The sequence below is a fragment of the Eptesicus fuscus genome, chromosome 17, assembly GCF_027574615.1.
Source record: "Eptesicus fuscus isolate TK198812 chromosome 17, DD_ASM_mEF_20220401, whole genome shotgun sequence".
Taxonomy (NCBI): domain Eukaryota; kingdom Metazoa; phylum Chordata; class Mammalia; order Chiroptera; family Vespertilionidae; genus Eptesicus; species Eptesicus fuscus.
Genome location: NC_072489.1, coordinates 21996905 through 22024215, shown reverse-complemented (window position 1 = coordinate 22024215; position 27311 = coordinate 21996905). Strand labels below are relative to the sequence as shown.

The window sequence follows — 27311 nt, the reverse complement described above, 5'->3', positions numbered from 1 at the left end:
TAAGACAAAATAATTAACAGTATAAAACCTTTAAATAATATTGAAGGTTGTGAACTCATAATTTAAAGATACTATTTTGATCAGTCAAATGATAAGACAAAATATTTATGTGTTTAAAATATGTTTTACTGGTACAAAATTTTACCCAACTTAAAGACTTCCTGAAATTGTAGATTTTTGGATCTATTTCTAAGGGATCTTAGAAATCTAGTTCAAATCTACTCATTTACAAGGATCAGACAACCTGAGAATCTAAGGTTCATATGACTTGCCCAAAGCCACATAGTTAATCAGTGCAGAAGGCTAGAGAGCCCATTTCCAGACTAGAAGCCTACTGCTGTTTCTACTTTTGACATATGTGAAATATAAAATCACCTATACAGGAAAGCTGGATATTAGCAAAAGACAAACTACATATTTCATTTAAAAATATATATCTAGATTATTATACCATTTATTAAGGCATACACCTGAAGCTATTAACACACCTACTGATTATCATCCTGTTAAAATAGAATGAAAAAAACAGTGAATGAAGAACATGTATCGAAGTAAGAAAAACAAGGAAAATGAATCAGGAAGCCAGTCTTATATTTGATTCAGTGAGACCAATTTCATTTATTAAAATTGCTACAGCATTTCTTTTTTTTAACACAGCCATGCAGCATATGGAGACCATGTCAAAATTAAGTATAGTTTGTCATGCTTCTAAAGAGGGAGACAAAACAGTATTAAGGAACAGAAATTATAAAAGCCATAAAATGTATCATTGATAGATGATGCATTTGATTAATACAGAAAGGTAGAAAAATGGCTTCTATGTGTGCAGAGATGGCATTGCTAATATGTTCAAAACATTTAAGTTGTTTGTGGAAGCTAAAAGCACAGGGACTTAGTTCTGTTTGCAGAGTACAATTCCATACAGTTTAAAACTGAATGGGAGTGATTTTAAATGAGAATTATTTTCCTGTCTTCTCTTATTAGGAAAATCAAAACATCAGTTTTGTCCTATTTTGCTGACAGTGTTTTCTGCAATGTGATTGCTGCTCAAGCAGGAGAGAGTAGAACATCATCTGTATCATTTTAAGAACTCGAGTGGGCTCCTAGAAATGTTTGTAATTGCCCTTGCAAAAGAGAGCTGCCTCAGCAGATTGGAAAATTACTGATCAGCCAACAAGTGTTTATTGAATCTCAGCTATGTGTTCAGAACAATACTGTGGGAGATCTAACATAATGTTGTTTTTCCCCTCCTAGGGACTTTTAGTGGGAGGAGGGATGTTGGAGAATAATATAAATGCACCTGGAAGGAAAAGTAATTAAGTGCTTTAATTATTAAATGTGGTCCATCATTGCAATTATACATCAGAAGGGGAAAAGATCATTTTGAATAAGAATAGCCTGAAGACAACAAAAGCTATAATGAAGTCCCAGAATGTTTAAACATGGGAAATGCTTTGCTTGATCACATTCAATGATGAGATGTCTCTTGTTTTTTGATGCTACCCTTCCACAGACAAGCTCCTCTGAATCCAGGGAAGTTTCCTTTTACATTGTGCTGGGATCCACCCCTCTTTAAATTCTACCCATCTTCACCTATCTTCAGCTCTCAGCTGCCCAGCCCTCCCGTGTGGCAGAATTTCAGTGCAAATAATATTATCACTCAGTCATCTTTCTTTATCCTGTCAACTATGTCAAAGATACTATTCTGGTATTCATCATTTTATGCTGTATACTAGTAACTTGTCCAAATTTTCTTAAATATAGTACCCCAAAATGACACAGTACTCCTAAAAGACTACACAGAAAAAATTATTTTCCTTGATCTGGATGCCATAGCCCTATAATTATGATATAAAAGTATGTTAATTTTATTTGAACCTATATCACCTTATCAGCTCATATTGAGCCTGAGGGAGTTCTATTTGATCTCTTCCATGACCTTCAGTCAAGCAAATTCTGCAAGAATGTATATGAAAGATGCATTTAATTTTAATGTAAATTTTTAGTTATTGCTGTTAAATGTGCCTTATTGATTTTTGACTCATTCTTCTAGCTTGGTGACTCATGACTTGCCCATCCATAACATTAGTTTTTTCCCCCCAGATGTATATTAACCACAGATTTGACAAATTAGATTTCTGGGTTTTCAAGGGACCCATACAATAATACCTCTGCACAGAGCTGCTGTGAGAATACAAATGAGATAATGTAAGAAAAACACTTATCACAATGCTTAGAAAATAGATGTTCAATAAACATTAGATGTTTTCCTTTCTTCAAAACAAATATTTGAAAAGGTCATAAATAAGTACAGAACTTCCTTCAAGATAAAATTGATCTCCTTATTGAAACCCTTTGTTTTTTGTTATATCCTATCCAATAAAAGAGTAATATGCAAATTGACCATTACTCCAACACACAAGATGGCTATCCCCATGTGGTCAAAGATGGCTGCCCCCATGTGGACACAAGATGGCCACCACAAGATGGCCAGCAGGAGAGGGCAGTTGGGAGGGACCAGGCCTGCAAGGGAGGGCAGTTGTGGGCAATCAGGCTAGCAGGGGAGGGCGGACCTGCAGGGAAGGGCAGTTGGGGGGGACCAGGCCTTCAGGGAAGGGCAGTTAGGGGTGACCAGGCTTGCATGGGAGGGCAGTTAGAGGCAATCAGGCTGGCAGGGGAGCAGTTAGGCATCAATCAGGCTGGCAGGGGAGTGGTTAGGGGGTGATCAGGCTGGCAGGCAGAAGCAGTTAGGGGCAATCAGGAAGGTAGGCAGGCGAGCAGTTGGGAGCCAGCAGTCCTGGATTGTGAGAGCGATTGCCCATTTAGGCCCGATTAGGATTGGGCCTGAACGGGCAGTTGGACACCCCTCAAGGAGTCCCAGATTGGAGAGGGTGCAGGCTGGGCTGAGGGACACATGCATTTTGTGCACTGGGCCTCTAGTATATATATATATATATATATATATATATATATATATATCTCCTACCTAATAAAATAGTAATATGCAAATTGACCGCACCTTCGCTACGCCCAAGCCACGCCCACCAGCCAAAGCCACACCCACCAGCTAATCAGGGCGAGTATGCAAATTACCCAACAAAGATGGCAGGTTAATTTGCATACGCTGAGGGAGGGAGGAGTGAAGACTGAAGACAACTTAGAAGGAAGACAGAGGAAAAACGGAAAGCAAAATGGCTGCCAGAGGGAAAGCCCAGGTGGGGCGGGGCGGGGCAGGGCGGAGTGGGGCGGAGCGGGGTGGAGCGGGGTGGGTGGTAGCGGCACGTGGGTGCAGGCGGGGCGGCTGCAACAGTGGCTGCAGCAGTGGCAGCGCATGCGGCCGAAGTGGCAGCTTGCAGGATTTTTCCTGCAAATGGGCTACTAGTATATATATAAATTGATTTCAGAGAGGAAGGGAGAAAGAGAGATAGAAACATCAATGATGAGAGAGAATCACTGATCATCTGCCTCCTGCATACCCACACTGTAGGGAAGATCAAGCCCACAACCTGGGCATGTGCCCTTGGCCAGAATTGAACCTGGGGCCCTTTAGTCCATAGGCCGACACTATCCACTGAGCCAAACCAGCTAGGGATGAAACCCTTTGTATTAATCTGCTGTAATTTTTCTCTAATTACACTAACATGAAGCTTTTATTGTTCTGTCTTGGACACAAAGATATAATTAAAGGTCTTGTCAAATATATGTTGGTAAAAATTATCAATGAATTGGAATGTTTAAAATAGATACAATGTATATGGAGCATCAAGGGGGATGGAATGAGATAAATGATAAATTTATTTCAAGCTAGGTCTCCAGAAGATTATGAACAAAAGTCTGGACATAGGCAGAGAGTATGTGGATTAGAAAGATGAAGGGATGGATACATGTTGGTGTGAGGTGGAAAACACCTGGTACTTGGCACTCGGATTTAAGCATGGAAAGGAGATTAGAATTGATACAATAAGCAACAGCAACCATTGGATAACCTTATGTCTTTGGTGATAGGAGAGAAGAGGGAAACACCAAAGTCTGTACAAGATACCTATGTTAGACAGATAAATAAGAGAAGACTGTCATGAAGATAGCTATGGTAAGAACGGGGCCAGAAGTAATGATGAGCTAGATGAAATAATGCTAATGAAAATGAAGTGGAAATTATGAGGATGAAAATAAATTGAAAGAAAATGTTGAAGATTATGCAATTAAGAAATATATAAAAGGGAAAGGGAGAACATTTGAGAAATAGGACAGTAGAGAATAAAACAAATTTAGTTCCGATAATTCTCTAAGTGTGACCAGTTAGCATCAGCATTACCTGAGAACTTGTTATAAAGCAAATTCATAGGTCCACGGTGACCAGTGAATTTACCAGTAGTGGTAATAAAAAGCCTCGCTGTGTAGCATTTAAGGATTTCTGACTTCTCTGAGATATATTTCCCCATCATGGCCAATTGCAAGCCACCAGTGACACTGAGTTGGTAAGAGGTGCACACAATGATCTCTCTAGATTCTAGACCCTTGGTTGGCAAACTGCGGCTCGCGAGCCACATGCGGCTCTTTGGCCCCTTGAGCGTGGCTCTTCCACAAAATACCACGGCCTTGGCAAGTCTATTTTGAAGAAGTGGCCTTAGAAGAAGTTTAAGTTTAAAAAATTTGGCTCTCAAAAGAAATTTCAATCATTGTACTGTTGATATTTGGCTCTGTTGACTAATGAGTTTGCCAACCACTGGCTAGACCTTGTAGGCCACTCACACACCACTCTCCCAGGCGAATCTGTAGCATGCATCGGAATCACCTGGTAGACTCATCAAAACACGGCTGAGCTGTGTCATCAAGAGTTTCTGATTTAATAGACCACCATTAACATGGTCGCACAAGATCTAGTCCCTGTCCTCTATTTCCCCCTCCTTCCCTAATCCTACATATCTTCATTCAAATAGGTCAAGTCCATTTCCATCTGGAGGCCTTTGTACTTGTCTCTTCAGCCTGGAAAGCTCTCTCTGCAGAATTTTACATGTTTCTTTTTGCTATTAAACAATCAACTCAAAGGTCACCTCTGCCTTGAGGTATGTTTTGCCCATAGTCTCTTTCTATTGCATAACTTACCTGATTTGGCTTATAGTGGAGCATGCAGTATGGAAGGCTAGGAAACCAGACTGCCCAGGCTGGAATCCTAGCTCTCCAGCTCTTTCTTTCCCTGACTCGGCAAGTTACATGAATTTTTTGGACTACAGTTTCCTCATCTTTAAAAGTGTATAAATAATAGTATCTGCCTCTTAGGTTTATTGTGAGGATTAAATGAATTTATATATATAAATGTTGGATAAAACATACATACACATACATATACATATATATATATATATATATATATATTATATATATATATATATATGTGTATGTATGTGTATATATGTTTTATCCAACATTATTTTTTATGTACTTCCATATGTATTATCTCTGCCTCTCAAATAGAATGTAAGCTCCAAAGGATAGGCACCTTGACTATTGCCTTTGGTGTATTATCCTTAGTCCCTAGAAGATAAGCAGGTGTTCAATACATATTTGGAAAATGAATAGATGTCAAATACTATGATCCTCAAAAAAAACCTTGTTCAGTGACCTACGAACAATGCACGTTAGAAACTCCATAACTCCCAATGAGATCTTTCGAGTAATTATTTGTTTACTTATGAAAACTCTGTTCTGACAAATGACCTCACCTCAAGCATACTTTAGTTCGGAGCGGCTTTTAAATCTTTTGTTTTTGCATTTCACGATTTATAGAAAACATCTGGCAGAAACAGAAATCATAATGATTATTTATTGGCAGGACATTGTACTAAGCACTGAGAGACAAAGATTTCAATAGGAAGATGACTGTCATCTCTCTATTAATGTATCAGCAAAGCTTGGCCAACAGGCATTTTTGTCTCAGATCATAGATATAAGTATTTGCTTAAGAGCACTGCAATGAATTCTTCCTGGAATGCTGACAGGCAGTTTTGCATTCATGAGCTGTGACATTCCCTTAGGTTTCTCATGCATTTCCCTTAGGCTGCCTCGAATTACTTCCTACTAGTCTTTCCTACTCTCAGATTGGTATACTATACCTATATGGAGGCCAAAGGCTCTTTCCTTAAAATGGTTTACTTCACTAGTATATTATCCATAAAATATCTTTATCTATACAATGATACTGCTTGATAAATGCAATATTACTTATAGCAGACTATAAGGGTTGTTGAGCAGGGGATAAAAAAGGACTAAATAGAAATAAAATGTTCCACTATGAAAGGCTCTAAAAACTGGCTATAGGTGTTTTTATTTTCTAACTACATGGTTACATAATTTTATTATCTGATAAAAGTTCCAATGTTCTCAAGAATATTTTTATGATAACAAATGCTTTTTAAAAAGTATACTTTCATGAATCCTAAGTAGAGAGTTTTAATATAAAAATATTTTTCAAGAAAATAAGGATACATAGCCTGAATCAATTCAGTATTTTAAACCCAAATTGTTTTTTGTAGCATTATCTACATATGGGTTCTAAGGAACCAAATATTGCTCTATGATCTTAAATATGCACTTCTATATACCCAGCTACCTGCCCATAGAAATGACCCCTTTGTTTTTAACCAAAAGTTTTGAATATTAAATATTTGAAAATATTATACTAATAAGACATGATTAACACATTGATCCATAATGTTTTTCCATCCAATTAAGTAGACAAATATATTGAGTGATGTTGGATGGCAAGAATTATATTCTAGTCTCTTCCCTCAGTTTGCTGTATAATATTATAGAACACATTCAACCTCTCTGGGATCCAACCTTACTGAGTGTGTTAATTTAAATGTATTATAAAGCCAATTTATAAAGTGATACGTAAATGTTAAATAATGTTGTTATCCTTTATGAAGGACCCAAAACAAGGAATTCTGAATAGTAAGTCCTAAATATAATGAGGGTCAAAAAGCATTACAGACTCAATGTTGAAAAGCTTTATGAGAGATTTTTTTTTTTTATCACTGTTTTCACAGCAAGGAGAAATGGGGGGGGGGGGCGGGGAGTCTATGTTCTTTAAAGAATTATACTAATACAAATAGATAAAACTCTGACAGTTGAAATAATTTCTTCAAAATGAAGGAGAATGTTAGTATTCAAATAGGACTTATGTTTTCCATTCCTTAACCTTGAGCAACTCACTGAACATCTCTGAATTTCTTCTTATATATACAATTAGATCAATAATTCTTGTCACAAGACCTTTACAAAATTAAATACGATAACCATGGGAAGGCACCTGCCATGTCATAGATGCCTGAGGATGGCCATCGCTTCCTCAGTGGAGTTTGACGCTGAAGGGAAGCAGTTTCCCACCCTAAAACATGCCTTTTGGGATATTGATTTTAAGAAACAAAAGATGGAAAAAATCTCTGACCTCTCCCCTAACTACCTATAAGGAATTTAGACCAAGAGCCTGCTCCAGGAAGGAAGGTATCATCACAGATATCTGTGGTTTAATATAAACTAGTGTGTGATAGAGAGGAACCTAGCGAGACCCATTTGTTCCAAGTCCTCTCTGTGTCCCATTGTTAAAGACAGCTTAGCAAACATTTATTTAGCACGCTTTTGCTGTGCCACCACCATGTGAATTGTCTTCCTGCCCTTTGAAATCCCAAACCACAAACAGCACCACCTCCCACCCCCCACACCCTCTCCTCTCAGCCCCAGAATGGCATTTAAACTTCAACTGCCCAATACTTCCTTGGTTCTCCTATCTTCTGGCACCCCCTTCCCCATGTTCATCTGTAAAATAAACTTTGGACATCTTCTCCTGTTACTGTCTGTGTTAAATGTGATTATTAGCCCAGCTAGAAGATCTTAGAAGGTGGGAGGAGAGTGATTTTTTTCTGCACCCCCACATTACTAAGTACACTGCACAGAAGGTGCTTACATGTTCAGAATCAGATTCAGGGCTTTAATGTAGTTTTCAAAGAGCAGGATTTAAAAAAATAGTATGTTTATTTTGTTAGATATTAAACTCATGCTGTTTTCCATTAGGCAAAGAGTGAAATTTGGTGGTATAAGTACAATAATTTTATTTCTAAAACAGGTATTAAATTTCCTTCTAAAAACATAAACTGTGCGATGCCATAATGATACCTTGCTGCTCACCAGAAACAACATTTTGACTCATTAATTGCTCAGCCTCATTCATTCTCTCTTATGGAGCAATGATCTCACAGTTCCTGAATGGGCTCCTCTCTCATGGTTTCCACCCAGCCACACTTTCCTTCTTCTTTCATGATCGGTTTTTCTCCGGTTCCTTTTTCTTTCCTCCTAGATGTGTGGGGTTTTTTTTTTGTTTGTTTTTTTTTTTAAGGTTCTATCTTTGGTCCTTTCATTTTCTCTTAGTCTTTAGCAATCTTGCTCTACGCTTTTAACCATAACCTCCACGTGAATGGTTACCATATCCAGCTGTGATATCTCAAGTTCTTATATGTGTTGTTTGCTAAAATCTCAACCTATGTTGAGAGTACTTTACATAAATTAATTTCTGTCCTTAAGTGACCTCTCTTTCATTGTATTTCCAATTTCTCCTCAGAGAACCACTATCCCGCCAGGTGTCAGGCTAAAACCCTCATATTTATCCTCTTTTCCCTCCATCATTACCATTGTCTAATTTGTTTTCCATTTGTGGTCACTTTATAAAGTCAATTTATCATTTGTTCCATCTATACATTTTCATTCCTATATTCCTCATTTGAATTCTTAATTATCATATAATATTAAATAATCTCTTCACTGGTCCTGCCTGTGCCTTTTTTCATTCAATTGACATACAATTTCCGGAGTAATTCCCCAGAAGCATAGCCCATCACAGTGACTTGCCCTCCTCCACTACATTCCAAATCTAAGTTCCTTTACTTGGCAGTAAGGCCTTCAATCTGTGTTTCAACCATGTATCCAACCTTCCCTTTTCCACAGCATGCCCCGCCATGGGACAGAATCTCCTAGGAGGCACCGGAAATGTGTGGAGGTTATCACAAAGATCAGGCTGGGGGAGGTGGTGGTTGTGTACACAGTGCCCTAGAGTCTGAATTTTCTGGCAGGTAGAACCCACCACTCTGACCATCCCACACAACAAAGAATTGTTCTACCCATAGTACCAGGAGCTCCCCTGTTTAAAAAAAAAAAAAAAAAGTGGGTGAGGTAGATACAATTACTCACTTTTTCCATTTCTGTTGCACACTTTCCCATATCTTCTGCCTAGATGCCCTTTTCATATTTCTCCAAATGTCCAAATCCTGCTTATCCTTTAAGGCCAATAGAAAATGTGACCTTTCAGAGAGCCCTCCCTGAATTTCCTGACACGAATCTCTTTCCCACTCCCATAGCATTTCAACCTACTACTCTCTAACACCACTTCATTTCTACCTGGATAATACGTTTTCCCTTCTCACTGGAAGCTTAATGCATGTAAGCAAAGCTCCATCTTTGTTTTCTTCTATGACTAGAACATTATCAACGTTGGCACAGGCCCTTTCTGCTAAGATGCTTAATATGATGTTAAGCACTGTGAGACTAAATAAGGGCTCAGGTACAAACTCTCAGGTTTGTGATCAATTTTGGAATTCGTGCCTCAGCCTTTATGTTGAACCATATTTAGTTCTATCTGCTTTCTTTTAAGTCATTATCTAATTTTTGGTCTCCATGTCCCCACTAATATTTAATGGTATAACTTCTTTCCCCATAACGTCTGTTTCTTCTTCCAGGACATACCACATCAGATTTTCTTAGATAAAGCCCTTCCTAGTTAAAACCACACTTTATTCCTCAGAAGTGCTCCCAGGGGTACACCATGAATCTGTTCTTCCCGCCCTTGGCTCACCCTGACTTCACGGATACTCCCAGTAAGTGCTCAGCAACTATTGTTGAATGAAACGATCCTTGGAGTGAGTGGACGGGTGTGGCTGGCTGTGTCTTTGAGAAAGAATACAGAATAATGAGAGCAGAATAACACAGAACGTAATTTCCAGGCTCAGAAAGCAATGGTGTTAATAGCTGCAGTCAAGTGCTGCCTCCCCCCCATAAATATATGGGCACCACAAGAACGAGACTGAGCCCAGGCTTCTGGTCTTAAGTCAGCCAGACAGTCTTGAGGATCAACCAGTCAATCACAATCAGGTTTTTTTTTATTAAAGGATCACTTCATTTTAGCCTTGGTTTCCAAAACCTTAGAGTATAAATTAGGCATAAAAAGCCTGTCACAACACTCATAGGTACACCCCGAGATTCTTGAAGAATACTGTATGATGATTTCAATTTGATTATTTGAGTCCTATATTGTTTACTTGCAAACTAAACACCCATCATTATGGTCTACAGAAGATGAAAGAAAGCATATGTGTTTCCCTGGAGCGTGACACTTAGAAAATTAAATGCTTTCAATTCATAGATATGACAGCTGCTCGATCACGAAAACCAACAGACAAAAACCCCATACAAATCAGCACATGTTTTTCCATTCGAAAAGAGCCCATTGCCCTTACTGAAGTGTGTGCTAAATACAGTAACACTTCGTAAGTTAATCAAAAGAAGCTGCTGTTATAACAAAACAATCCTGTCCATGCAGAGAGAGATAATGCCAGTCATTTCACATGACTTGTACTTCAAGCTGACAAAGTGTCATATGGAGACATTTTATCACTTGGTTAGAAATTGGGAGTTTCTACATCTCCCAAAGAACAAAGGAGGATGAGGAATCATGCTGGCTTTCAGCATCTACCTGCCAGTGTCTACAATGCAAAATTGGTTCACGCTGATATCCTCATTCACTCCAGAAATACAGAGTGTGGCAAAAGCAGGTTTACAGTTGTTTGTATGGAAAACAATTAATACATAATAATAAAAGAATAAACTCTGTGCTATGCATACTCACAACTATAATCCTAGTTTGTTCCACCTAGTAATGAGTACCTACTGAGTGTCAGGAATTTTCTTAGAACAGTGGTTCTCAACCTTTCTTATGTCGCGACCCTTTAATAGAGTTCCTCATGTTGTGGTGACCCCCAACCATAAAATTATTTTCGTTGCTACTTCATAACTGTAATTTTGCTACTGTTATGAATTGTAATGTAAATATCTGTGTTTTCCGATGGTCTTAGGTGACCCTGCTAGCGGTTCTCAACCTGTGGGTCGCACACAGGTTGAGAGCCACTGCTGTAGAGCCTAAGACCATCGGGAAACACAGATATTTACATGACGATTCATAACAGTAGCAAAATTACAGTTATGAAGTAGCAACGAAAATAATTTTATGGTTGGGGGTCACCACAACATGAGGAACTGTATTAAAGGGTCGCGGCATTAGAAAGGTTGAGAACCACTGTCTTAGAATATAGCAATGAATAAAAAATCCCTACGCTCAAGGAGGTTATCTTGTTCCATGTTCAAATATGAATACAGGTGCACACCCTCCCCCAGGTACTTTGTTGTTGTTTTTTTTCTAAAATTTCACAAGCTTCTATGTCTGGGGTAACCTTGACTTTCCTCCCTACTTTTCAACACACCCAATATATAACTGTTTTAGAAAGTTAAGTATAGATTCCCAATAGCAATTTATAAAAAATATATTCCCAAGCACAACACTGAAAATAAACTAGATGCCTCTGCAAGATGTTTCAGCTCTGTCAGGTCATCGAACACCATTTGATAAGAGAGATAAACAGAGGATATAATAAAACTATATTAACTATTGATGTAAGCGTGACAGTGATTAGAAAACTTGACATGCTTTTGAAAAAGTTAAGCACTTTGAGAGAGTCTGCCTAATTGAGGGTAAGTGTATTGACCAGAGGGAAATAATCTAGGTCTCACCACAATTTCTATCAATTAAAAATTTATTTATAGAAAGATACATTAGACCATTTAATACCTCTACCACCCAATAATAAAATTCTCTTCTAACGTCTTCAACAAGGCACAGCCTATTTGGCTTTTGTTTAAATGCATCCAGTGATTAGGTAGTAGTTTCACTATCCAGGGGTGGGGAACATCTGGTCCAAGGGCCATATAATTATTTGGTCTGGCCCTGCCAAGGCTTTAGGGGTGAGATAATTAAATTTTAACCAAATATAGGAGGCTAATTTTTAAGTACCAGCATGATACTCTAGAACTGGTCATCTCCATGCCAAGTGCATTGGGAATGTCTCCTTATTTCACAAGCTGAGCATCATAATCACCATAAATCTGCAAAATGATCCCCATATGATGCTGCTGACATACAGTTGAGTCCTTCTAGGGTAGTAATTTTAATTTTATGAAATTTTCAGGTCACAATTATTTTGAAAGAAGAAGAAAAAGGGAAAAGAAAATTGAGATAAGTTTTGAAGATTTTTATTTTGCCAAGTAAAGAAGTAATATGAAAATGTATCTACTTTTCTTATTTCCTAAATCAAATATTTAGATGAATATATAACAAGTAGAAAGTACATAGATTTCTAACAAAAAGTTAAATAAATTTTATGTTGGGAAACAAAGCTAATTACACTAAACTAATTTTACAATAGACCATGAAAATGTTTTCATGGACCAGTGTTTGGAATTCTTTGAACTAGTTAACAAATATCCCTCTGCACTTCTGATGTCCCAGGTGCTTCTGATAAGCAATGTTTTTCATATCCACTTGTGCAATCAATTTTATTTAACCTAAGGCCCTGACTTTATATTTACTCTTGTTAAATTTCAGCTTATGAGTTTCCAAAAGTAATCCAAATTGTCAACATACTTTAGAACATTGAATGCTATCTTTCTCATTTTTGTGCCATATGCAGATGTAAAATGTTTATTTTAAAAATACTCTTCTAAGTCACTTGTTAAAAATGTAACCAGAGTCAATCCCTATAGACAGCTTTATCCTTCCACTGGGTTGACTTCAAACAGCTATACTACTCCAGCAATGCTATCACCAAGATCACATTTCTCTCCTTTATGTAAAAGACAAATCCATTATAGGATCTCAGCATTGAACTTCAAAAGGCAGGTAGGCCAATTTCTCACCCAGAGCTCATACCCTCGATACAATAGCTTGGTCTCATCATCACCCTTCTTGTGTTTAGATGTCTGTGGCATTGAGAAATTACAAATCCTTTCTTCTCAACAAAGTCGCTTCCTTCTAGTATACATACTTCCATTAGAAACTCATTCTATATTGAGATGAAATGTGTACCTGTCCTTTTAGCTTCTGCTCATAGGTTGTAGTCCTGTCCCTCAAGGCCCTCAGAATGAAGTCTTTCACATCATAGCCCTTTCAAGATTTGCTGACAGTGATTATGTTTCTCCAAGTCTTACCTTTTCCTGGCTAAAAAATTCCCTGCTGCTTTTATAAATTTTTCATATGACATACCTTCAAGTCATGTCACTATTTTGGATATCCTCTGCCCCAATGCTCCAAGTGACAATTCTATTTTGAAGTGTGACATCTGTAACTGGGCAAAGCATTGTAATTGTAGTCCATTAGTCACAGTGAGAACCACAATGATCCAATTCACTGAGACTTAGGAGAACTCAACCGTATTTAACACATAGGAATTATATGCCACCCTATAAGCTCCTCCCAACCCTGTGTTTTCTCAACTTAATTCACTCCAGAATCAATCTATAATTGTTCTAATTGGTTGGGTTTTGTTCAGAAATTAATGAAATATCCATTTCTAGTAAAATTAAGAGTACTAAAATAAATAAAGCAAAATATAAAAGTATTCCTACTTGTTCTTTGTCTCTAATCTTACTTATTGGAAGTAAGTTTTTTAAAAACTCTCAAGAGGACCTTTTAAAAACTTTTCTATGATCTTCAAAAACATATGGTTCTATCTATCTCCTCTTTTCCAAAATATATGGCATAATATACATATTCACCTGAAATTTTCCTTTTTCACTCTTCTTGGATATCTTCCATACCAAAACATACCAATTTACTATCAACAGACATTTAGGTGGCTTTAGATTTTGTCATTCCAGATAAAGCTGCATAAAAACCTTGCTTACACACTGGTGTACATATGCACATATACACCTGTATCATAAATTGAAGAAAGTGGAATTAGTAAATCTAACTGTATGTGCATACTTTATTTCGATATACTATATTTTGCAAAAGTGGAACTTACACACATGTGCATACACACACACACACACACACACACACACACACACACTGGGTTATACTCCAGATATACTAATTCTGAAATTCAAGATGTGCTGTATAAAAATTATACAATGTTTAAAATAATTTTAAGTGTAAAGAAGATTGAAAATAAGTTTTAGAACTTATTCTTTGATGAAGAAATTTAAATCATTCATTTTTTTTTCTAATAGCTATATTATACTGTCGATTCACATTGAGATCACTATCAACTAAAACCTGCAGGTTTCTTGGAGGATAAATTTTTGCTAAGCTATATTTATTCCATTCTCTATCTTTGCAATTTGTTTTAGAGTGCTCAGTATATATGGTTTAATTATTATACTTATTATATTTCATCTGGATATTGAGATTTAGTCTATACTCTAGAATACCCAAATTCTTTGTGACTGTATTCTTTCGGTTAATATGTTTCCTTTATCCTCTTATTTTTAACTGAAGTTTTAACAGTATTATCCTATAATTTTATCCAAATCACTAGGAAAATACTGAAATGAGCTAAGTCAAAAGCAGATAATTTCAGCCCACCAAGAGAGGCCTCACTCTTGACTAGCAACTATATATTAACCAGCCATTTAAAGGATTTTTTTCATTAGTTACAATTCAATAATTATACTCTATTTTTTTATGTTATCAAAAAGAAGACACACCATATTAGGAAAACTGTCATAAAGATGTTGGCGAAAGCCTTGCTGTCCTCTATGAATAGAATGACTTATTATTCTAAAATCCTGATCATTCACATATATAGGACAAAAAATGCTGCATTTTTGCTAGGTGCAGTTGGTTATAAGCAGTGAATAAGGAAGACTAAATCATTGCCATCATGAAGGTTATTTTTCAGTGTGAAAATATACAATAAAAGTAACAAGATAATATAAAATATAATTTGAGGTTGTGATAGAGACTCTAAAAGAAATAAATATGGCAACATGATATGAGAGAGCTGCAGGAGTGATTTAAGGGATTGATCTCTGAGGAGATGGTATTTGAGCAGAGTCCTCACAAATTGAACATAACCGTTGCTGTCTACATAGCCGTGTGGGAAAAGAGCATTGGGAAACTGCCAACTGCAAACTCCCTCAGGGGCGAAGGAGCTCATTGTGTTCTAGAAACAAAGGCCAGTGCACAGAGACCTAAGGATTAAAAAGGAAAATAATATTGGATGGGGCTGGACGTTAGACAATAGGAAGATCATAAGAGTCTGATTAAGCCCAGTTGGTATGGCACAGCGGTTGAGCATTGACCTGTGAATCTAGCAGGTCATAGTTCATTTCCCAGTCAGGGCACATGACCACGTTGAGAGCTCAACCCCCAGTAGGGTGCATGCAGGAGGCAGCCGATCAATAATTCTCTTATCATTGATGTTTCTATCCCTCTCTCCCTTGCTCTTCCTCTCTCTGAAATGAATAAAAACATATATTTTTAAAAAGAGTCTGATTAACCCATAAAAATGTTTGCATTTTACTATAAATAGCTAAGAAAAGCAATTACTAGGATAAATATCTTTACAATTTGACTTTTATATAGAAAGTAGATTAGAGAGACATTAGTACAAGCATGAATGTCATATAAGATAACAGTTCTGTTGCCCAAGATAGAGATGATGGTGTTATAGGCTAAAGTGTTGACAGATAAGATGGATGAAAATACATAGATTCAAGATAAATATTTCTGGCAAAATTGATAGGACTTGTTAATGGATTAGATAGAAATAATTAGCCATTAGATAGCATCCTATTAATAAAGAGGTAATATGCAAATTGACCATCACAAGATGGCAGTGCCCACAGCAGGGGCAGGGCCAGCTGTTCTGCACGCCTGCTGCCGGAGTCCCATCAGCCCAGCTGGGGGCCTCAGGTCCTCCTGAACCCCCCGCTGACTAGACTCAGGCAAGCAGGGCCGGCCGAGGAGCAGGCAAGCCTCGGATGGCGGCTGCCCAACTGCCCAGGGCCACCCGAGGCTCAGGTAGCCAGGACTGGCCAAGGCTTGCGCTGCCGGCAGTGGCAGTAGCAGAGGTGTAATGGGGGTGTTTCCTTCCCCTGATCGCCTGGGTAGCCTCCTGCCACTGAGGGCTCCCAGACCGTGAGAAGGGGCAGGCTGGGCTGAGGGACACCCCCGCTCCAGTGCATGAATTTTCATGCACCAGGCCTCTAGTCTATAAATATAAAAGCTTCAGTGACCATCCAACTGTTCGACCATCCAACCGGTAGCTATGACACGCAATGACCACCAGGGGCAGATGCTCCGACCGGTAGTTATGATGTGCACTGACCAGCAGGGGGCAGAAGCTCAACACAGGAGCTGCTGAGCTGCGGTGACTTGGCAGCTGTGGTTCTCGGGTGATGCACCCGGAACCAGAGAGGAGGGAGCCTGATTCCAGGGTGCGTCACCCAAGAACCACCCTCTCACAATTTGAGATCCCTCAGGAGATGTTGGAGAGCCAGTTCTGGCTCAACCCCTGCAGGCTAGGCCAAGGGACCCCACCTATGCAAAAATCCATGCACCGGGTCTCTAGTTAGAATATAAGCTTCACAAGAGCAAGGACTTTTGTTTGTTTTCTTTACTATTTTTCCCCAGATGCATAAACGCTACCAACCACAGCCTATATATTCAATAACCACTTATTGAATAAAGGAAATCTCCAGTCCTCCCCTCCCACTGCCCCCCGCCCAAGAAACCAGATGAATGGCCATGCCATTAGTAAAATCAGGAAGACAGAAGCAGCAACAGAATGAGATGAGGACAGAACAACCAGAATTACATTTGTGCTATTTCAAGTTTTAACTGTCCTCTAGATATCAAAGTGGAAATGTCATTGGGGAAGTAGGTTAGCCTAGAGAGAAAAATTTTGAAGCCTTCAGCATGTAACCATGTAATTTATTGTAATAAATAATAAAAAAACTAAGGAATCACTGAGAGACATTGAAAAAGATCTGATTATGGAGATACATAAAACATGTTTATTAATGAAAAGATTCAATATCTTAAAGGATACTGAATATCTAAAACAATTTGAAATTCAAAATATTTTTGCGATTTCAATAAATATTCTAACATGTATTTTTATGGAACTTGACAAGTTGATACTAAAAATTATATGAAAGAGCAAAATAAGAACAACAGTAATTTAAAGAAAAAACAAAACAAAGTGAACCAATTTGCCTAAAAGATAAGATTTAGTATAAAACCATAATTAAGGCATTGCAATACTGTTGCAGGGATAAAGAAATAGAGTAGTAGTAAAGAATACAGAGCTTATTCTGAGACAACATGATTAAGATTGCCCTTATGTATATCTTGATCCATGTCTTCAGGATTACTAGTCATCCTATTTAATAAAAGGGTAATATGCTAATTAGACCAGACATCTTCCGGACAACCTTCCAGATGTACTTCCGGACAAAGCCACGGTGGCGGGGCCGAGGCAGAGGCAGTTAGGGGGATCAGGCCGGCAGGGGAGAGCAGTTAGGGTGATCAGGCAGGCAGAGGTGGTTAGGGGCGATCAGGCAGGCAGGCAGAGACAGTTAGGGGCAATCAGGCTGGCAGGCAGTTAGGGGCTATCAGGCAGGCACGCAGGTGAGCGGTTAGGAGCCAGCAGTCCCAGATTGCGAGAGGGATGTCCAACTTCCGGTTTAGGCCCAATCCCACAGGTATTGGGCCTAAACCAGCAGTTGGACATCCCCCGATGGGTCCCGGATTGGAGAAGGTGAGGCGAGGCTAAGGGACACCCCTCCCCCCAACCCATGCATGAATTTCGTGGACTGGGCCTCTAGTCTAGAAATAATTCCCTAAAAATATATTGTTCTTCAGAGTTCAAAAACTCCTGAATTGCAGACAGGAAAACATTTATTGGCTTTTTTCAAACCCATGCCTTTATTTTATAAAAGGGGCAAAAATGTCATTCCTTTCATTCTGTTTGAGGTTTCAAAACAAATAATGACTAAGACATGAAATCTGTTGAGCAAAACTCTGCTTTGATTCAAGCTATATCTTTCTCTCACAGGATTCTGATATGGGCCCTTAGGGAATGTTACAAGAACCACATGCTAAGTAAAGAACTGGGTGATTAGTAAAGAATGAGCCGTGACCTTAAGATGAGTTATCTTCTGTGTTTAAAATAAATACTTAAATATCGTTCCATGTGTATGAAAGTCTGAAGCATTGTATACAATTCTTACAGCCAGTTTAGTGAGAGACAGCAACATAGTCATACCTGTGGACACAAAGTTTCCAAGTGGTTGGCTGCAATTTTGACAATTTTAATTCCATCTTCATTTGTTGACATGGAACAAGCAAGATTTGCCACCTTAAATACAATCCAAAATAATGAAAATTATTTCAGATTATCAAGAAAATGCAGAAACATTTGTTTTCCTAGACAAGTAAGCAGATGTACCCATACATTGAAAGTCCCAGTTACAAGCATTAGCATTCTCACAAATGTCAGATATCTGTTTTATGAAAGCATCCTGAGAATCTATTACAACAAATAACAACGAAGATCCCTATAAAATTATTTAAAACAAGAGAAATAACTAGTGAGTGAATCAGTAAACCCTGTGCAGTCTCTTGGGATCAACATCTAATTCACAATAAGATGCTAACTATTATGGTTTCCTATGGGGCTGAAAAAATTCTATCTGTGGATTGAATGCTAATAAGTTCTTAGAATCTCATATGATTGCGGTTTATTTTACGTTTGTAATTAGTTTATTATTTCCCAGAGATTTCTTATGCCTACTTAAGTTGCATTAAGAATGACTGTATCTTTATTCATGTTTTATTCAGCATAAAATATGCTACAAAGCTGGGCAAATACAAGACCATTAAATTCTTCTTCCTGTTCTTGATTTTCTACTACAACTTCATGGGCACTGTTTGGCATCCCAGCAGTCCATTTGATTCAAGCATTAGTGACACTAAAATTCCTTTATACATTATTACTTTTGAAACTTATACTCTTCCAGTGAAGAGGCTGCTCTTTCAAATAAGTACCTTTATGTCCATTACCTAAGTCCAATATTTTTTTAAATATATTTTATTGATTTTTTTACAGAAAGGAAGGGAGAAGGATAGAGACCCAGAAACATGGATGAGAAACATCAATCAGCTGCCTCCTGCACACCTCCCACTGGGGATGTGCCCGCAACCAAAGTACATGCCCTTGACTAGAATCAAACCTGGGACCCTTCAGTCCGCAGGCCGAGGCTCTATCCACTGAGCCAAACCGGTTAGGGCCTAAGTCCAATATTTACCAATACTTTCTTTATACCATGAAAGAGCCATGAGAAAGAGCATGGGATTCTTTTCCCTTCCTTTGAGCCTGTTATTCACCGTTCCTCTTGGTAGCAGGTGATTATTTGTGTATAGGGGTAGTGTTTCCCCAACCTACAAAATGCATCGTTGTCTTCATCACAGCAAGAAGTTTGCTTTTCCAACAATTCGTTTCTAACATTATATACTTAAATATGTCGCCGTTTTTATTGCTCAAATCCAAAACACATTTAGTTGTGGAGAATCCACACATTAAATGCATGCAATTGGGAGGACACAACAAACACATCTTCGGATCACTAGTTGAAGAATATCACAAATGTTATGAAAATGGATTTATAGCCTTTGTTTTCAATAGCATTTCTTTTACTATGTCAACAGTGAAACCACTCCTTGCTTTCCATTTACATGTAATGAAATAACAGCCATACATTATTTACGTGTGGAAGGGCATTGTTCACTTTATTAATGTACGTGGAATGGCTTACTTGAAAAGGTCTTTTGTTGGCTTGAAGGTCACAATGCCTCAGCTTTCAAATATGACACATAATTAGCACATTTGTGAATTATTTGAAAAGGGCAGCAGCTTCTGTACCCCTCTCCCCACCCCAGGATCCACTCTCAGGAAGTGAAATCCAGTCATCTAATTGCTTTAATATGTCTATGATAATTGGCACTGAACTTGCAGAAAATATCTATCCATAAATTTGAGCACTGTTTAAGTAAAAAAAAAAAATTAGATCAATCTTTTGGTCAAATCAGAAAAATGCTGGTTAATCCTAAACTTAAAAATTACAAAAAAGTGCCCCATATAGACACTCTTCTTTCTTTCTTCCTTTCTTTCTTTCTTTCTTTCTTTCTTTCTTTCTTTCTTTCTTTCTTTCTTTCTTTCTTTCTTTCTTTCTTTCTCTCTCTCTCTCTCTCTCTCTCTCTCTCTCTCTCTCTCTCTCTCTCTCTCTCTCTCTCTCTCTCTCTCTTTCCTTTCTCCCTCCCTACCTCCCTCCTTCCCTCCCTCCATTCCTTCCTTCCTTCCATGTATCATCTTTCTCTTTTTCCCATTTAAAAATAAACATCTTGTTCTGAACATTTCTTGGCACCATGTTTGTTATAAGCCAATCCAGCGACATGGAAACCATCCTAAGCAGAAAGTTTCTGTTCATATTAGCAGAGTTAACTTTCTAAATGTAAAGTAAAATTAATTTTTATCATTAATTTCTGGAACTTTTTTTTTCTTTTTTATTGAGTTTATTGAGGTGACATTGGTTAATAAAATTATGTAGGCTTCAGGTATAATTCTACAATATTATCATCTGTATATTATATTATGTGTTTACCACCCCAAGTCAAGTCTCCTTCCATCACCATTTATCCCCCCTTTATCTTCTACCTTCCCACCTGCCCTCCTTCCCTCTGGCAATCACCATAATGTTGTCTGTATGCATGAATCTTTCTTTTTTTTCTTTGCCTAATTCCTTCACCTTTCTCATCCAGCCCCCAACCACCTCCCTCTGAGAGCTGTTAGGCTGTTTTCTGACTGACATGGGTCTGTCTCCACTTCGTTAGTTTATTTTGTTCATTAGATTTCATATATAAATGAATCATATGGTACATACAAAATATGAATTAATTGGGGTGACACTGGTTAATAAAATTATATCAAACTTAAAAGTTTTTGCACGGCAAAGGAAACCATCAACAAAACAAAAAGACAAACCACTGAATTGGTCAATATATCTTATAAGAGCTTAATATCCAAAATTTATAAGGAACTTATAAAACTAAACACCAAATAAATAAATAAATGAATAACCCAATTAAGAAACGGACAAAAGACCTAAATAGACACTTCTCCAAAGAGGACATACAGATGGCCAATAGACATATGAAAGGATGCTCATTATCACTAAACAGCAATCTATTTCATTTTAAAAAACAGTATTACAAGGTTTACATAGAAAAATAGCAATCTCTTACATCATGAAACTACACCCCAAAATCTCATTCTTCAGGGTCAATCATTTTCCACTTTTTCAACTATTCTGATTATTTGCCTCAATATTTCCATAAAGTATGCTTATAAAACTATATTTGTGATTTTAAATTTTGTCATGTACTTCATTACAAGTAATTAATGTCCTATATCCACCCACCATGTTATAAAAGAAAGTTAAATGGCTCTAATGTTAGCACCATTGTTGCTTGGGTATTTTATCACATATATTCATAATCAATCATTTCCTCTTTTTGTTTGTTTTTGAATGAATTTAGTAGCAAAGCAAAGTTGAACTGAATTAAAATTGTTGTAAACTTCATGTACATCTGGCAAGAAGAGTTAATGGGAAAAACATTGACAAGGGGTATCTGCCTTTGTTGTTGGATCTCTTTGTCTTTTTTTCCCTGTTTTAAAATTACTTTTCTATTATAGTTAGCATTTAATACTATTTTGTGTTAGTTTCAGGTGTACAGCGCAGTGGATAGACATTCATATAGGTTACAACGCGTTCCCTCTGATAATTCAAGTCCCCACCGGGTACCATAAATAGTTATTACAATACTAGTAGCCTTGCACATGAATCCGTGTGCCAGTAGCCCGCCAGCAGCTCGCTGCCGCCCTCCAGCAGTTCTCAGCTCACTGCCCCCCCTCCTGTATCTTCCCCCGTCTCCCCCCATCCCCCCTCATAGCTTGCTGCCCTGCCCCCTCCTGTAGCTCTCCACTGCTTGCTTTTAGCTAGCTGCCCCACCCTCCTGCTGATCCGTGATCTGGTCGTTATGTGGTCGGTCGTTAAGCTTCACGGCGTAACAACCATTTGCATATTACATCTTTATTATATAGGATTGTTAACTTTATTCCCTATAGCAGACTTAAGTTTTACAAAATTCTCAATTGAAAATGCAGCACAACTAAACGTTTTCCACTCAATTAATGACCATATTAATATTCTGTCTTCTTTTGTTCAGACATACCTGAACTTTTCTTTACCAGAACTGTTATGTCAGGTAAACTTTCTAGATAAATCAAGTAGTGCTATTTCCAGATTAAGGAACATGGAGTTGTAGTAATATTTTATAGCAATTAAAATTTATAAGGGAGCTAGTATTCTGTGACAAAACAAAACATGTGATAGAAAGAAAATCTCTTTACAGTTCTAATTTGAGTGATCTGTGACATATTTTCCAAAGTCACATCAATGTATAAATGAAAGCCAAATTTCCTCCAATAATAATTATTCCTAATTTTTATGGGGCTCTTTTGGCAGTCAAGTATGTTCCAAAACACAGCATGAAAGCAATTCCCTACTAGCCAAAGAAACCACCATGCAAATTAAGTATTTTGTGACATAGTTTAAGATATTTGGACATCTGACATCTTTTATATATCTAACTTTGACAATGTTTCAAAAGTCTGGGTCTAACCTTCATTATTCAAGAGATACTTGTGGAAAGTTTCTACCCAATTAAAAAAATTAGGGCATTGGAATGTTTTAGAGATAAACAGATCCGGGTTTGAACCTAATTCCCACAATTACTAATCTTTCTGACCCTGGGCCTGTTTTGTCATCTATAAAATGGATATGATAATATGTACTTCACTGGGGAGCTTTGATGATTAAAGGAGATAATGTACAGAGAGGGCCTGATACCTGCTAGCCCTGACTATGTATGAATCTCCTTTCAGCTCATCTATCTCTCTGCTAATTGGGGTTGGACAAGAACATTAAGTCTCTCAAAAGGTTTTATGAATTGCATCCTTAGAAGCCTAAAGAACTTACTCAAATGTTTTTAGGATTCATGCAGGGAATACAAACAGAGTCTAGATGTAACTCAGTGGTTGGGGTGGGGTGGTGGGTCCTCATCTGTGTGCATGCCCAACCTAAAGGCATTAAAAATCATTAAAACAAGAAGAAATAAAAGGTAAAACTTACTGCCTTAACAAAAATAACAGTCTGTTGGCTTACTTTAGTTCATAGGTCACCAGTTTGTGACCTCTGACCCTACTCTGTAATTTTCTATTGTATAAATAGAAAAAAAAAAAGTTAAACAGGGAGAAGAAATATACTTAAACCAATCAGTAACACAGAGACTATTAACCAGGGAAAGGTGTGCCCTTTACGCCACCCTGAATTAAAATATTCACAAAGGTCCCCTCCATTGAAATGATGGACCAGACTTTTTACTGATATTGTGCTATAACTTTAACTAAATTCAAGAAAAGCAGAGTCCCTTCTTTATCAAAAAGAAAGGAAAAGTTCCTACTTATCTATAACACGAGCATAAAGGTAAGTATCTTTTTTTAAATTAACTACAGTGCATTCTTTATTCAGATTTATACTTTAAGTTTTGAATGAAGAGTACTTGAGCAAAGAAAGCTCTTCAGTCCAGGGTTAATTTCTGTCTGACTATACATGTTTTTTGGAACATCAAAATCTGACAAATCTGTAGCAAAGAAACAAATGAACACAGGCAAACTCTGAGTAAGGGTACTTTAACAATATAGCTGAAATCCTTTCTTTATTTTTAACTTGGTGTTTGAAAAGGAGACAGATTTATTTCTGAACTTGGAAAAGGACAAGGGTTCACGAAACCCTGTGAAGAGGCATGAAGAATGGAAAGAGAGGCCCATGCCCTTTGGACATGATAGAAAATAGCAAATCACTGATGGAAGGAACACTACAAGTTCAAGTCATTGGGCAATATCCAGAGTTGCACTAGATACTTTAAGTTGCCATTGAGATAAACAAGTAGACATATCCAACAGGTATGTAGTTAGGTACATAGCTATGAAGTGTAGTTAGGAAGCATCTACACTTAGATACTCTTCTCAGACATCAATATTTATCAGGCAGATAGAAGAGGATAACCATATGATAAGTCTTAGAAAAGATGGCCAGAAATAGAGAAGATTATCCACAATACTCTAAAGTTGTAGAGATAGGGAGAAGAGAAAGTTTCAAGAAGGTAGCCTCAACAATCAAATACTGAGAAATCAAATAAGTAACCCTTAAAATTATCCATTGATGTAGCCACACAGAGGGCCATTCTTAGAGTTATTTGGTTGGAATGATGATGCTCACAGTAGCCTAGTGTGAACTGAGGGCTGCGTAGGTAGTGAAGTGACCCCACGTGACTTGTAACCCAAAGCAGAGAGCTAGAGGCTGCCTGGACAAGACTCACTCCCCCATTCCCATCTATTCATTTCTTTCCACTTCACCTCTCAAACATATCTTGTATTATCTACTTTTCTTGCTCCTAACCCTCATCAAATTTACTGTCAGTTTTTTAAAGATTCCCTTATTATAATTTTCCCATCCCCTCACCACATTACCTTCCCTAAAAAGTCCTATATAATCTGGTCTAAACTCATCATGCATAGATGATTATTATCATTATTTATTATTATTATTTTGTTTCAGCTATATCAACCTACTTCAGGTAGTCATGCTTCATTCTCCCACAGGACATTTGCACACACTGTTCTCTTTAGCCTGGAATGTGTTCCTCCTCCTTCCTCACTGCCACCCTTATATCACTTAGACCTGCTTAACTGATGTTGGTCAGATTTCAGCTCAAAAGTAATTCCTTGGGAAAAGTTTCACCAATACTGCAACCCTCCACCCATCCCTAAGACCCTTCTCTACCCAAGTCAAGGTTTTCCTTCAGAGCATGGTTTTCAGTTTGTAATCACACATTCACTGAGGAGATTATTAGACTAGTGGTCATTTCTTCTCTTGATAAGAGCAGGGACTTCATCCCTGTTTTCTCATCCTTGGGCTCTAAGTTCTTAGTACCTGCTATATGGTAGCCAAACAAATAATTCTTCAGTGAATGAATAAATGCATAAGTGCATAAATTAGTATGCTTAAGAATGTATCATCCCCAAAGAGAGAAAGGAAAAGGGAGTTTAGAGGGAGGAGACAGCAACAGAAATTCAGGACAAGTGAGAAAGAGGAATGAGATTTCCCTTTGAAATTCATTTGCAATATTCCACAAAGGCTTAGAAAGCTGGACTTCAAAGAGAAGTAACACACTTGTCTTCTTGTCTGGTCATCGTACTTAACAAAGCCGGGGGGAAGAGTCTTTCAAGTTTTACTTTCACTTAAGATATCAAATTGGGAATCACTGAAAAGCTCCTGATGTAGCTTTCAATTAATTTATTTTTAATCAAGTAAAGTAACTCTTCAAAGGGCCCAAGCTGGCTGCCAAATGCGGGTAAGTATGGCAAATGGAAAAAGTGCGGTAACTCCCTTCAACACACCTGTGAGCTTTACTAGTGTCTCCTCCAGAAAGTAATGTAATGACCTCATGGTTTGTTTCCAGAAAAGCCTAGCTCGGGGGCCTGGGACTGAGTCTGAGAAGCATAGCAGGGGGTCTGTCGTCTTCCAATGTTGGCATCCAAGTGACCTCTGGCTAAACAACCCAGCACTTCCATGCCTCCATGAAACAGTGCTGCTGTGCAGCTCGTTGTAGTAACAAGAACTGACCATGAATTATGAGTTTTGTTGAATATTTAACTAATAGAATTGTGCTATAAAAGTGCATGGCAAGGTGCAGGGAAACAATTTCATAAGTAACAAATATTGATTATGCATCTATTGGGTGGGCTGTGAACTGGCAGGGAAATCAAAGACAATGAAAAAAAAAAATCTCAAGAAACACAGTCTATTTAAGGGGACACATGAAAGAGTCAGAGAATAAAACTGTAGCTTTAAAGTCCATAGGAAGCTAGAGGTAAATGAATCTCATAGAGGCCACTGTACTCCGGATGTTTCATGGAAACAAATTATTACCAAGGAACTTCATATTTTCTTGGACTAGGCATCTTAAGCTGCCTCCCAAACTTTATGAACTTTAAATCACACAATCCTGTCTCTGGTATAGTTTTTCTAATATAATCATTTGCTTCTGTCTTTGGTTATCCTTCCCATTTCAATAATTTTATTTTACTACTAGAGGCTCAGTGCATGAGATTCATGCACTGCGGGGAGGTCCCTCAGCCCAGTCTGCGCCCTCTCACAATCCAGGACCTCCCAGGGGGATCAGGCCTAAGCCAGCAGTCAGACATCCCTCTTGCAGTCCAGGGCTCTCACAGTCTGGGACCCCTTGCTCCTTACCGCCCATCTGCAGTGGCGGCTCCTGCCACCGCTGCTGCGCTTGCCAGCCATGAGCCTGGCTTCTGGCTGAGTGGCGCTCCCCCTGTGGGAGCGCACTGACCACCAGGGGGCAGCTCTTGCATTGAGCGTCTGCCCCTTGGTGGTCAGTGTGCGTCATAGCAACTGGTTGTTCTGCTGTTTGGTCAATTTGCATATTAGGCTTTTATTATATAGGATTATATAACCTAATCCTATATAATTACACAGGAATTTAGACAGAGGGTAGAGGGATCAGGCAATTTGGTTGTTAATTTAAACATAAAATGTCTAAATAAAATACTAGCAAATTATACCTAACTATGTAGTAAAAGAATAATACAGCAAGACAATGTAGTTTATCCCAGGAATAAACCAAGGGTTTATGATTGAGAAATCAAATAATGCAATTCCTTGTCTTATTATATTTCAAAACATTTTAGAAAAAATTTGATAATAGTTATATGCCTGTTCTTATTAAAGCAAAGCAAAGCTAAACAAACCACCAAAAACCTTAGTGAATAAATACAGGGGATCATTCTTAACAGAAACAGGTCAAATTCCAGAAACTTAAAGTAAATATCCTGTTCAAAACTTAAAATTAAGACAAGCATTCCCACTGTCACTGAGGTTAATCAATAATTTACTTAAAGTGCTAGCCAATGTAAATAAACCTAAAAAATAAATTATAG

At 37.9% G+C, this 27311-nt stretch overlaps 1 protein-coding gene across 1 annotated transcript in view; it reads right to left on the bottom strand.

Moving 5' to 3' along the window:
• The window catches only part of CTNNA3 (catenin alpha 3), a 1343669-nt gene that overhangs the window by 474463 nt on the left and 841895 nt on the right, over positions 1-27311 (bottom strand). The window contains exon 10 of the mRNA XM_054728624.1: positions 18435-18527. Within this exon, the coding sequence (XP_054584599.1) occupies positions 18435-18527 (93 nt within the window). The remainder of the gene's footprint in view (positions 1-18434; positions 18528-27311) is intronic.